The sequence below is a fragment of the Engystomops pustulosus genome, chromosome 9, assembly GCF_040894005.1.
Source record: "Engystomops pustulosus chromosome 9, aEngPut4.maternal, whole genome shotgun sequence".
Taxonomy (NCBI): Eukaryota; Metazoa; Chordata; class Amphibia; order Anura; family Leptodactylidae; genus Engystomops; species Engystomops pustulosus.
Window position 1 is genome coordinate 16,577,874 of NC_092419.1, and position 13,301 is coordinate 16,591,174.

General features: G+C 45.8%; 2 protein-coding genes across 2 annotated transcripts; one reads left to right on the forward strand and one right to left on the reverse strand.

The window, feature by feature from the left end:
* Nucleotides 1-1,203: 1,203 nt before the first annotated feature.
* On the forward strand, nt 1,204-4,637 carry POLR1G (RNA polymerase I subunit G). Its single transcript, XM_072123255.1, has 3 exons — nt 1,204-1,332; nt 2,664-2,790; nt 4,098-4,637. Exons 1-3 carry the CDS (start codon nt 1,299-1,301, stop codon nt 4,450-4,452), a joined length of 516 nt encoding a protein of 171 aa, XP_071979356.1. The 5' UTR covers nt 1,204-1,298; the 3' UTR covers nt 4,453-4,637.
* On the reverse strand, nt 4,600-11,982 carry LOC140076641 (uncharacterized). The gene is made up of 5 exons (XM_072123254.1): nt 11,862-11,982; nt 11,702-11,783; nt 7,987-8,123; nt 6,571-6,710; nt 4,600-5,318 (listed from the first exon to the last, which is right to left on the reverse strand). Exons 2-5 carry the CDS (start codon nt 11,746-11,748, stop codon nt 4,779-4,781), a joined length of 864 nt encoding a protein of 287 aa, XP_071979355.1. The 5' UTR covers nt 11,749-11,783; nt 11,862-11,982; the 3' UTR covers nt 4,600-4,778.
* Between the last annotated feature and the right edge of the window lie 1,319 nt (nt 11,983-13,301).

The following is a 13,301-nucleotide window of genomic DNA, read 5'->3' on the forward strand; positions in this document are numbered from 1 at the left end:
CTACTCCACGCAGTATATAATGTACAGTATAATCCCACACAGTGTTTGTTATGTACTATATACTACTCCACACAGTATGTGATGTACAGAATAATCCTCACTGTATATAATGTACTGTATACTACTTCACACTGTATATAGTGTCCAATATAATCCCCCACAATGTATATAATGTACAATATAATCCCCCACACAGTGTACAATGTACTATATACTACTCTAAACAGAATATAATGTACAGCTGAATCCCACACACTGTATATAATGTACTGTAAACTATTTAACACTGTATATAATGTACAGTATAATCCCACACACTGTATATTATGTACTATATACTACTCCACACAGTATATAATGTACATTATAATCCCAAGCACTGTATATAATGTACTATATACTACTCCATACAGTATTTGATGTACAGTATAACCCCCACACACCATATATATAATGTACTATATACTACTCCACACACTATATAATGTACAGTTTAATCCCATACACTTTATATAATGCACATTATACTACTCCACACAGTATATAATGTACAGTATAATCCCACACACTGTATATAATGTACTATATACGACTCCACACACTATATAATGTACAGTATAATCCCCACACTGTATATAATGCACTTTATACTACTCCACACAGTATATAATGTACAGTATAATCCCTCACACTTTATATAATGTACTATATACTACTCCACACAGTGTATAATGTACAGTATAATCCCTCACACTGTATATAATGTACTATATACTACTCCACACAGTGCATAATGTACAGTATAATCCCTCACACTTTATATAATGCACTATATACTACTCCACACAGTGTATAATGTACAGTATAATCCCACACACTTTATATAATGTACTATATACTACTCCACATAGTGTATAATGTACATTATAATCCCACACACAGTATATAATCCACTATATACTACTGCACACAGTACATAATGTATAGTATAATCCCACACACTTTATAAAATGTACTATATACTACTCCACACAGTATATAAAATACCATATACTACTCCACACTATATAGTATACCATATACTACTACACAGTAAACAGCATCAGGCTACAGTTCCTGTGGTGTCCTGCAGGTGGCGCAGATGTCTCTCTCTCTCTCTCTCCTCCGCTATACTTTGCTTAGCATAGGATGTTGTCTTGGCGTTACCATGGTGCGTGCGCTAGAGGTTGCGGTGGGGACGTTAAACTCCTTTGCTCAGTGATGGGGATTTTCACTCTATCGCGGCCTGGGCGGAAGTGATGTCATCGACTGATGAAAGGGACGCGATGGAGGGTAAGATGGTGGCCTCCGTGCTGCATGTGCATGCAGTGTGATATGTGGTGTGACCCCCGGGGCCGGGAGGGTTATGGGCAGTGGCGGGGTCAAGCTGTGTAGTGTAATACAGTTTATGGAGGATGATGGGAGTAGTACAAGCTGTGTAGTGTAATACAGTCTATGGAGGATGAGGGGAGTAGTACAAGCTGTGTAGTGTAATACAGTCTATGGAGGATGAGGGGAGTAGTACAAGCTGTGTAGTGTAATACAGTCTATGGAGGATGAGGGGAGTAGTACAAGCTGTGTAGTGTAATACAGTCTATGGAGGATGAGGGGAGTAGTACAAGCTGTGTAGTGTAATACAGTCTATGGAGGATGAGGGGAGTAGTACAAGCTGTGTAGTGTAATACAGTCTATGGAGGATGAGGGGAGTAGTACAAGCTGTGTAGTGTAATACAGTCTATGGAGGATGGAGGGAGTAGTACAAGCTGTGTAGTGTAATACAGTCTATGGAGGATGAGGGGAGTAGTACAAGCTGTGTAGTGTAATACAGTCTATGGAGGATGAGGGGAGTAGTACAAGCTGTGTAGTGTAATACAGTCTATGGAGGATGAGGGGAGTAGTACAAGCTGTGTAGTGTAATACAGTCTATGGAGGATGGAGGGAGTAGTACAAGCTGTGTAGTGTAATACAGTCTATGGAGGATGAGGGGAGTAGTACAAGCTGTGTAGTGTAATACAGTCTATGGAGGATGCAAATTGTCATCTATTTCCCCAATTCTACACGTAATATAAGTTTTTCCCATGACAGTAGACATTGGGCGTCAAAGTATTGTGCGATTATTTGGTATCACTTTAATAATGTAGCAGGTGTTGGCCAAATGGGGGGCTTAAAGGGGTTGTCCGATTGTTTTAAAAATAATGGGCGCTGCTGTTGAGACATTTAAAAAAAAAAAAACCTGTACTTACCTCCTCCGGCGTCACCAGGTTGTGGCCCTGATTGTTTATAGACGCACAGGAACTTCGTTGAGGTCAGCTTGTGGCCGGCCGGTGGTAAAATTGTTCTATGGCAACCAATCAGAGCTCAGTTTTTTACTTTTATAAACAGCGGTGGGAAAAATGAAAGCTGATCTCTGATTGGTTGTCATGAGAAACTAACAGTTTACTGTAGACACTTCTGATAAATCCCCCCCCCATTGTGTGGATACATGGGCTCCCTATGGCACCAGCCTCGCTGATAGTTGTGCGTGGATGTGTGGATGGGTTTGTGGCAGCCGGTGATGGTGGATGTGTGGTGGTGAGGATGGATGTAGACATCCTGTGTCTTATGAGTGATGTTGTGGTACCCAGGTGGTGGCAGCGGCTTCCAGTGTCCGGAGGACTTCGAATGTGTGGCCAAATCTCACAGGTCGGCGACCACCGATGAGGACGTGGAGCTCTGGCTGATCAAGGCCCCGGCAGACTTAAACCCGGAGAGGTGAGGGTCTACTCCACCTGCTTTTGTCATGTATAGAAAAGTGTTAGGGGGCAGTACAGGTGTCTCAGGTGTGACAGGTTCCCATTAACCAATTGCCAGCCTAAAAATTGTTTCCATCACATCCCCATAGAATCAACTTTGTTATCTTACCTGTCATTGGCAGCGAGTCAAACAGGGTGTTTCCTGCTCAATTTGGTGAATGCCACATTCTCACCAATCAGCACTTCGTGTCATGTGACCAGGGTGATGTCATCTAAGGCCCTTTACATAGTAACATTGACATGTCTCTATCTGATCACTTGAAATCACAGCACATACTTCTACTCCTCCCCATCCTCCATGCTGCAATTTCATGTGATCAGATACATACATGGGGTACATTTTGGAGATGTTAGTGGGTAAAGGACCTTAGATGACATCACCTTGGTCATATGACATGAAGTGCTAAATGGGAAGACAGCACCATGGGTCAAGGGGAGGATCCAGTGGGCTCATCCGAGCAGCACATGCCACCTTTGACTCGCTGCTGAAGCCTGGTAAGATAACAAAGTTGATTTTATGGGGATGAGAGGGAAAGCATTTTTAGTTAAGATTTAGTTTATAGGACTCTATGGGAATCTGTCACTATCTCTATTTGCAAAATAAATGTAGTGAGGTTCCCTTTAAGTCTTAAAGGTAACTTTTTGCAAGGTATGGGTCCCTAAACAAATATGTATTATGGTTTGTTCCCCCCCCCCCTTCCATGTGACTACAGTCCCTTATGAGTACACCTCACATCATTGTGCACGGTGTCTGCCCCTTTCCCTTATTGCTAGGGACTTCCCACTGTGGAAGGCTAGGTTCCCATCTGTACTGGTGATAAGGAGCCTGTCAAATTTGGAGTACTGCTTTGTGCGGGAGGGCAATTCCCTGCTAAGTACAAGCACCGCTCTGAGCTTCCACATCTTATCCGCCGAGTCTGAATGTTGCAGGCCTGTAAACGCCAGCTGCCCTTGAAGGAGGATGCCCAAGGTGTCTACAGTTTGGCCATAATGTGGCAGCCGCTTGGCAATCAGTGGCTGTGAGTAAAAAGCCTCAGCATCGGCACCGGCGGCAGCATTGCTCTGCCGTCAGAAGGGAAAAAAATATCATGCGTATTAATATGCATTACATTTATTTTTCCAGACTGTTAAATGCTTGTACGAGCCGTTATGATGGGGTCATATAGAGAATAAGACAATACTGATCTGCTGCTCGCCATCTTTGGGGTGGTGGTGAATGCTACGTGTGGGTGTATTGAACTCATGTTTTCCTCTCCGTGTTTTCAGCCTTAATTCGCGTCGTTTCCCACTATCCGGCTACAAGATGCAGAAAATTAAAGATGGCGGTGTGAAGAAGTATTACCACATGGTGGCTTCCCCCGGCACAGATTTGTCTGTGCAACCCTTACTGCAAACTGAAGACAAGCTGGTGCCAGCTGCTCCATTCCAGGGTGTCATCACTATGGCGGAGGCCCATGGAGACCACACAGGCGTCCATAGTATCCCAGATAGACCACCGTTATCCTTCCCTCAAGGACTGAAGCAACGCTATCGCCCATTTGGTGCTCTTGCCCCCAAGAAAAGAAAGACCCCGAAGAAATCTGAGATATCAGAAAGCGCCAAGAAAAAGAAGACTAAGTAACTGCGTCCGTAGGCGACACCAACCCTGGACTCCCGAACTCAAGCCCTTTTTATGGGTCGCCCAGAAGCCAGCGCTGGCAGCAGCGAGGTGTTGGGATTGTTCTGATATTTGGCTGGATCACATGGTGGGAAAGAACCAGTCAGACAATTGTTTAATAAAATGACTTCTTGATAAGTTGAAGCAGATACAGATTGTAACCAGCACATCTAGAGGGTGACACTGGGCAACAGGCAGCCATGATATAGGCTGAATATGCTATAAAATCTATACGTATAAAGATATGGGGCGCAGCCCCCTCAGAGGAGGTGGAGGGGGGGGGGGTGGGATCATACTGCCGCTCCAGGGTCACTGTCACAAGTTTCAGTCTCTGATTTCCCAGACGATATTCCTGCCGCCTCTGTGTGTGTTTCGGGTTGCTCCGAGGAGATGGCTGTGGATGTGATGGAAGCTTCTTCGGTGCTGCTCCCCTCTTCTACCTCTCCCATTGCAATTGCGGGTGGGATTTTCCGGTACCCCCCGCTCCTCTCCATGGCTTTTCTCAGCCGCTCCCACCCCCCTTTCTCACCTTTCAGTGCCCTCTCATAGAGTCTCATGTGATTGTTCAGCTCCCGGATTGATCTTTGTGTCTCCCGTGTCCGACGCAGCAAGGCCAGAGAGCGCAGCGAGACCTCGAGAAGCTGCGGTGATGTCTGCTTATTTCCCTTGGAGTTAGGTGCAGCGTGATCAGTTTCTTTGGACGAGGCGGGGATGGGAGGGGCTAGGCGTGGGGCTATCCGAGGGTAAGAGCGTAGAATGGGGAGGTAGGATGAAGGGGAGACTTTTCTACGATGGCGTCGGAGTGAAGACTGGAGGAGGACGAGGTGAGGCTGAAAGGAGACGTCAAAGAGAAAAGTTACTGCATGGATCGTTTTAAAGCCGGGACACCACAAAGGTGACATTAGTGCACATTACAGGAACACTCCAGTCCAGTGAATTGTACCTTGTGCAGGGCCTGAAGGGAGGAGCAGGACTCCAGTATCTAGGAATACAAAGAAAAGGAGTCCAGCTCCTCCCTCCAGACTCTTCACCAGGTATTATTCAATTAATTACTGGAGTGTTACTTTTAACATGATAAAACAGCCTACAATATAGTGTAGCAGACAACCCAAACCCCTTGGGGAGGAAGAAGATGAGTTGTGACCGCACTGAGCACAACATTGTATGTGTCTCTGGCCCTGCCAGGTCTCCATGCAAGATCAGCAAACAATAGATAAGTTTGGCAGCCGCTACTCTGAGCGATTCAATGACATGTGACTTTAGAAAATGTAGTTAGAAGGTGCGATACAACGTGATGGATGAACACACGTCAGCAGTCCATATAAAATAATAAAAGGCCATGAAGACGCGTTTCAAACATTCACCGGCCTAATGGAAAAAAAGAACATGATACTTGTCCGAAAGACGTTTTCTTCGACCTTTTAATTCCTTATATGGAATTTCAATATGCTACAAGGTGCACACAAGTTAACAGTCCATATAAAACATTGAGGCCAAAGAAGACGCGTTTCAATCATTCCACAGCTGCCTTATAATGCCTCATATGGACAGTTAATACGATATAAGGCATTGAAAGGCCAGTGTACCATGTTCTTTGTCAGTGCGGCCATGGAAGGTTTGAAATGCATAGTCTTTGGCTCTCGATGTTTTATATGGATCGTTCGCTTGTGTTCATTCACCATCATTTTATTATCTAAAATTTTCTAAATGAAAGATGAGCCACATCTTGGGGCAGCGTCTGCCATGGTTGTGTCTATTGTTTGCCGGTCTGGGCTAGTGACCATTCTCTTCACCTTTTGGCTTCCCCCAGACGGCTGCCATCTCTCTACATCTCGTGCTTTTAGGTGATTGTGGATCCATAACCTCAGAAAGTGATTACAATTTGAGGCCCTTTTTCTAATTTGATAGGGGAAAAATACAACTCTGGCTCCAAATTTGTTCTGGTAGCAGTTGCTCCTTTGTTGGACTGATTTTTGATGATCTCCTTGGCTCTTCTGCAGCTCTGTGGTGTCCTGCTGTCTATATGTCCCATGTGCGGTTTGGATAGCGTATTAGCTATAGAGGCAGCTGCCTGTGCCTCACCTGTTTTAGGATGATATTTTGCAGGATGTATATAGGAGTATATGCTGCCGGTGTCTGTCCTGTGTCCAGGGTGGCGGCTGCCGTGCTGGCCGTGGTTGCTGGTGGTGGATCTTCTGAGCTGAGGCTTTCCGAGCCGCTGTCTGTGGAGAGAAGAGGAGGTAGTGAGAGGTGCCATGAGCACTGTGCTGCAACTCCTCAGCCCCAATGTGCAACCAGGACTCCTCAACACTATCCACAGGGCAAAACCCTATCACCTATGGAAAAAGTAACACAAGACGTCTAATATAAACCATATATGTATGTATGATCTATGAAGGTGCATCCCTCACGGACTGACCTCATCATAAAGCTCTAGTAATCCAATCTACAAACACGCATCCCTCACGACCTGGACATATAGTCATTGTTTAATGATCCAGAGATGCATAAATATCTCCTGTGTGTAATATATATATATATATATATACACACATTACATTAGGTTACATTAATATGTATTACACACAGGAGATATTTATGCATCTCTGGATCATTAAACAATGACTATATGTCCAGGTCGTGAGGGATGCGTGTTTGTAGATTGGATTACTAGAGCTTTATGATGAGGTCAGTCCGTGAGGGATGCACCTCCATAGATCAGAATACAAGAGCTATACGTCTAGTTCAGGTTGTGCCCGATGTACAACGAAGATTTTGGAATGTCGGTAACAATCAATATTATTGACAGCATCTTTCCACCATGGGAAGTCAACAGGGGTCATTTACTAAGGGCCCGATTCACGTTTTCCAGACGTGCTACCCGAATATTTCCAACTTGCGCCGATTTCCCCTGTATTGCCCCGGGATTTTGGCATAGGCGCTGGCAACGGAAATCGGGGGGCGTGGCCGAACGGAAACCCGACGGATTAGGAAAAACCGCCGCGTTAAAAAAAAAAAAAAAAAAAAGAAAGTGTTGCGGAGCTTGTACTTGCCTTCACTCAGCCCGGCTCGGTGTATTCCAGTGCGTTCTGGGGAACTTCAGCGCAGCATCATCGGAGGAACTACCTTAATGAATCCCGGCTGGACCCGAATCCACTGCACTGAACGCGCCGCTGGATTGCGAATGGACCAGGTAAGTAAATCTGCCCCATTGTGTAGTGAAAGATGGAGTGAGAACAATCTTTGTGAGGTTTGTGTGATGGAGGTGTCATGGAGAGCGGCCTGTGTGAGTGTGCAGAGGGTAAGGCGCAGTCTGGGGAAAAGTTATTCGAAGGGAGAGATCTTTTTGAGAAGGATGTAGTACATAGAGGAAAGCATGATGTGATATCTATGAGGAGGGTGTGAAGAGTAAGGACATGGGCAGCAGTCTGGTGGGGGCAGATGTCTATCCATTCTAGTCTCGGCCTGGAGGGGTGAGCAGATACAATGGCGGCTTACCAGAGAACCCGGAGTCCTTCTCCGTCTCTTTCTTTGGCTGCTCTTTTGGCAGCTTGTTGACCCCCATGTTCTCTTCTTCCTTGGGACTGAGGGGTCCGGTCTCTGCTGGTGACGATTTCATGTCTGCAGGTGGACAGCTGAAAAGAGATGAGGTCAGGGCAGGAGACATCAGTAAACCGTGGGGTATTGGAAGCCGAAATAGCAATCCCCAGGCCCCCTCTAGGTCTTATCACATCTGTATCATCCAGCGTGCTACTGTATTCACATCTGCCATAGAGGGCATTTCAGGGGAACACCAATCTTCCCATTGATTATTGGGGTTACCTCCATTATTAAACATGGATTTTACAAATCCCATATAAGCCATATAAAAGAGAGGACAACACCAGGAACAACTAATCACAGCAGTACACTATGTACTGTACTGTATGGTATATACCAGCAGTATTCCTGTGTATAGTGCAGTATATACCAGCAGTGCCTTGTGTATAGGGCAGTATATACAAGCAGTAATCCTGTGTATAGTGCAGTATATACCAGCAGTATTCCTGTGTATATACCAGCAGTATTCCTGTGTATAGTGCAGTATATACCAGCAGTATTCCTGTGTATAGTGTAGTATATACCAGCAGTATTCCTGTGTATAGTGCAGTATATACCAGTAGTATTGTGTATATTTCAGCAGTATATAGCTGTGCATGGTGCAATATATGTGTAGCAGTATACTGTATTGTACAGTATATACCAGCAGTGACCCTGTGCATAGTGCACTATATACCAGCATTGGTTTTTATATAGAACACAGGGGTATTACCAGGGACAGCGATGGGGGACAGCAAACTGGGTATTTGCCCTGGGCCCCTTCTCCTAAAGGGCCCCCCTGCATATGAACTTTTGCTCCTTTAATACCCCTTGGTTGAATGCCCAGGTGAAGAGGCTTATCATATATCTCCTATCTATTTTTCTGTCTATCCATTTATCTATTGATATTTCTTCTATCTATCCTCTATCAATCTACTATCTCTCTCCTACTGTATCTACTCTCTATTACAGTCCCATATTACATGTTATCTTAGGGTTATAATTGTGCAGGACTATAGGAGCCTCTTGCTGAATCTGACTGTTCTTAAAATAGTTTTATTTTGGGGCCCCACTTTGTATAAAAATCAGCCCTGGGTATTACTAGTGGGGTAGCAGCCCAACCTCCTGACCTGCCACACACTGTAAAGCATGGAGGATGTGCTGTGCGGGGTCCTGTGTAATGCTGCGCAGCGCATCCTCCTGGTGTATCACCTCAACACATCCTACCATCTTCTTCTTCAGTTATCGGCTCCTTATGAGCTGCACATTCTTATCTATGTGACCCCTTCTGACCCCTGGAGATCAGCTCTCCTGGGAGGAGAGGAGCTTCACCGGCTGCTGGACAGGGAAAAGTCATAGCATGTAAGTATGCAGGGTGTGAATAAGAGCGTATACATGTATGTGTGTATATGAGTGCATAGATGTGTGTGTGTTTATATGAGTGTATACATGTATGTGTGTATTAGTGCATACATGTGAGTGTTTATATGAGTGTATACATGTATGTGTGTATTAGTGCATACATGTGAGTGTTTATATGAGTGTATACATGTATGTGTGTATTAGTGCATACATGTGAGTGTTTATATGAGTGTATACATGTCCAAATAAGAGAATACATGTGTGTATATAAGTCTAAGCGTGTGTGTTTGTACATGTGTGTTTGTTTATGAGTGCATACATACAGTGGCGTAACTAGGAGGGGCAGGGCCCCATAGCAGGCTTTGGCATGGGGCCCCCCCTTCCCACTTAAAAATTATGCATATTTGTATACTCACACATGCAAGTTAGAATCCCACATTTATACACTCATGCACACTTATATAGAGCACATACACACATACAGTATATGCAGACACCATACCCCATAAACACATATAGCATATACACATCACAGATGCAGCATATATACATGACATATATGTTAATAAACATATTATGATATTTTGGATATGATGATGCCCATTCTCCACTCTTTAGCGTGCCGGGTCGGATGGCGGGGCCCCCTGACATTATGAGCCCCATAGCAGTTGCTATGGCTGCTACCACTGTAGTTACGCCCCTGCATACATATGTGTGTATGAGTGCATACATGTCCGAATAAGAGAATACATGTGTGTATATAAGTGTTGAAATTTGTTTGTAAGAGGGTATAAATCTATATATGTGATAGAAATTTATGTATATACACGTATGTGCAGGAATCTATAAGTGTATCTGTATGAGAGAATAAATGTGTTTGTATAAATGTGCATTTTTTTACATGTTGCTGCAAAACCAAAATGTTTGGACGATGGTTTAAAGGGGGTTTCCAGCTACAGCGATTGGTGGGATACAAAACCCAGCACCTGCACTGAACACCGTCCTCAGGACATAGGCAGGAGCAGACAGCGCCCCCCACTGTGCAGTGGTGAATCAGAATCACTGCAGCCTCTGGTTCCATTCACTTCAATGAAAGCCCACCCTGCAGTGCCCCCACATTACCACCGCTGCTCCCCCTGTCTCATCCCCTTCCATCTCATATTAATCATCTAGAAAGGCTGTTAATATTTTGTGGCTAGAAAACCCGCCCGTAACCTTACTGCAGACGTCCCTGCAAATCCTTAAAATACACGTGAGGCAGAAGGGGGACAGGAGACGAGCAGCTCAGCAGCTGCTATCAGAAAATGAAAGTATGTGACGTATATAATGTTTAAAGGGGCCCTGATAGGACAGTATATAGGGTATATATAGAGGTGCAGCAGGTCAAGTGAGTACAGTGCTGTGACTCCGCCCATAGATGTACAGTACTCCGAGTACAGGACTCCCCCAGGATGCTGTGACTCACACCCTGTACTGTACTCAGTGTGCGGCTCCTCCTGTACACTCCGCACACGTGTAGTACAGTGTGAGTACAGCTGCCGCATGTCTCCTCCACTGACTGTATACACTGACCGCCCGTATACCCCCCCCCCCTGACAGCCAGTATACCCCCCTGACAGCCTGTATACCTCCCTGTGTACCCCCTGACCCCCTGTATACCTCCCTGACCCCCTGAGAGCCCGTATACCCCCCTGACCGCCCGTATACCCCCCTGACCCCCTGTATACCTCCCTGTGTACCCCCTGACAGCCATATACTCCCTGACCCCCTGTATACCCCCTGACCGCCCGTATACCCCCCTGACCGCCCGTATACCCCCCTGACCCCCTGTATACCTCCCTGTATACCCCCTGACCGCCCGTATACCCCCCTGACCCCCTGTATACCTCCCTGACCCCCTGTATACCTCCCTGTGTACCCCCTGACAGCCATATACCTCCCTGACCCCCTGTATACCTCCCTGACCCCCTGTATACCTCCCTGACCCCCTGTATACCCCCTGACCGCCCGTATACCCCCCTGACCGCCCGTATACCCCCCTGACAGACCGTATACCCCCCTGACCCCATGTATACCCCCCTGACAGCCCGTATACCCCCCTGACCACTCGAGCCTTACTGTCTATGTATCTCATCACCAGTTTGTTTCCCTATTATATATAATCTGTCCTACTATAGTATAATACTCGCTTCTCTATAGTCCCTGTCCCTCTATAGTATAGTCCCTGTCCCTCTATAGTATATATTCATACTGTATAGAGGATGTCCAGTACCTGCTGCTTGGCTGCTGACCTCCTCTGTGCTGCTGTTCTTCTCTCATGTGTTCTGTTATCTTGTCTCTACTCTGTGCTGCAGGTTTGTTCCCTTGTGTTGGACTCTCCTCTGTGCTGCGGTTTTGGTCCCTTGTGTTGGGCTCTCTCCTCTGTGCTGCAGTTTTGTTCCCTTGTGTCGGGCTCTCTCCTCTGTGCTGCGGTTTTGGTCCCTTGTGTTGGGCTCTCTTCTCTGTGCTGCGGTTTTGTTCCCTTGTGTTTGGCTCTCTCGTCTGTGCTGCAGGTTTGTTCCCTTGTGTTGGGCTCTCTCCTCTGTGCTGTGGTTTTGGTCCCTTGTGTTGGGCTCTCCTCTGTGCTGCGATTTTGTTCCCTTGTGTTGGGCTCTCTTCTCTGTGCTGCAGGGTTGTTCCCTTGTGTTGGGCTCTCTCGTCTGTGCTGCAGGTTTGTTCCCTTGTGTTGGGCTCTCTCCTCTGTGCTGCAGGTTTGTTCCCTTGTGTTGGGCTCTCTCGTCTGTGCTGCGGTTTTGTTCCCTTGTGTCGGGCTCTCTCCTCTGTGCTGCGGTTCCTCCTCTTGGTTGCCGCTCCCACCTCTTGTTCGCTGTTCACATTGTGTATTGGGCGATGATATTATAATGACTTCTTTCATCTTCCGGTTTTCTCTGACTCCGCATCATGTTACATAATACATGGAAACACATGGACGGTATTAGGAGGACTGTGATGGAGATTGACAGCTGCACCATGTGATCTGCCTGGAGGCACAGCCCGAGATTCTATCTATCTATCTATCTATCTATCTATCTATCTATCTATCTATCTAATATCTATCTATCTCATATCTATCTCATATCTATCTATCTATCTATCTCATATCTATCTATCTCATATCTATCTATCTATCTCATATCTATCTCATATCTATCTATCTAATATCTATCTATCTCCTATCTATCTATCTAATATCTATCTATCTCATATCTATCTATCTATCTATCTATCTCATATCTATCTATCTCATATCTATCTATCTATCTATCTATCTCATATCTATCTATCTCATATCGATCTATCTATCTCATATCTATCTCATATCTATCTATCTATCTATCTATCTATCTATCTATCTATCTATCCCATATCTATCTCTGTTATATTTTGCTTCTTCAAACACATTTTCCATCCCATTATCTTTCGTTCCCCCCTTGCATCGTGTCTGAGCTGTTGACGTAGGAAAACACTGGCTCCTCCATGTGCCGGGGATTAACCCCTTGCAGGGGGGGCAGGATTAGCAGAGGGCAGCAATAAGGGTGGGCCTGTGGGAGTGAGTGGTGGGAGGTTGTAGAGACAGTAGAGGTGGGATATGGCGTCTGTACTGCACAGGTGTCTGGGTGCAGGCAGGAGGGGTGCTGTACTACACGGGTGTCTGGGTGCAGGCAGGGGGGGGGTGCTGTACTACAAGGGTGTCTGGGTGCAGGCAGGAGGGTGCTGTACTACACAGGTGTCTGGGTGCAGGCGGGGGGGGGGGGGTGCTGTACTACAAGGGTGTCTGGGTGCAGGCAGGAGGGGTGCTGTACTACATGGGTGTCTGGGTGCAGGCAGGGGGG

What these genes read in the sequence shown, in the direction of transcription:
- LOC140076641 (XM_072123254.1), bottom strand. Translation starts at nt 11,748, where the DNA reads ATGAGAGAAGAACAGCAGCACAGAGGAGGTCAGCAGCCAAGCAGCAG. An exon ending in GAAGGACTCCGGGTTCTCTG is followed by an intron (nt 6,711 to 7,986) that starts GTAAGCCGCCAT and finishes TTCTCTCCACAG; the next exon opens with ACAGCGGCTCGGAAAGCCTC. An exon ending in AAAATATCATCCTAAAACAG is followed by an intron (nt 5,319 to 6,570) that starts GTGAGGCACAGG and finishes GTCTCCTTTCAG; the next exon opens with CCTCACCTCGTCCTCCTCCA.
- POLR1G (XM_072123255.1), top strand. Translation starts at nt 1,299, where the DNA reads ATGTCATCGACTGATGAAAGGGACGCGATGGAGG. An exon ending in TGAAAGGGACGCGATGGAGG is followed by an intron (nt 1,333 to 2,663) that starts GTAAGATGGTGG and finishes TGTGGTACCCAG; the next exon opens with GTGGTGGCAGCGGCTTCCAG. An exon ending in GCAGACTTAAACCCGGAGAG is followed by an intron (nt 2,791 to 4,097) that starts GTGAGGGTCTAC and finishes CCGTGTTTTCAG; the next exon opens with CCTTAATTCGCGTCGTTTCC.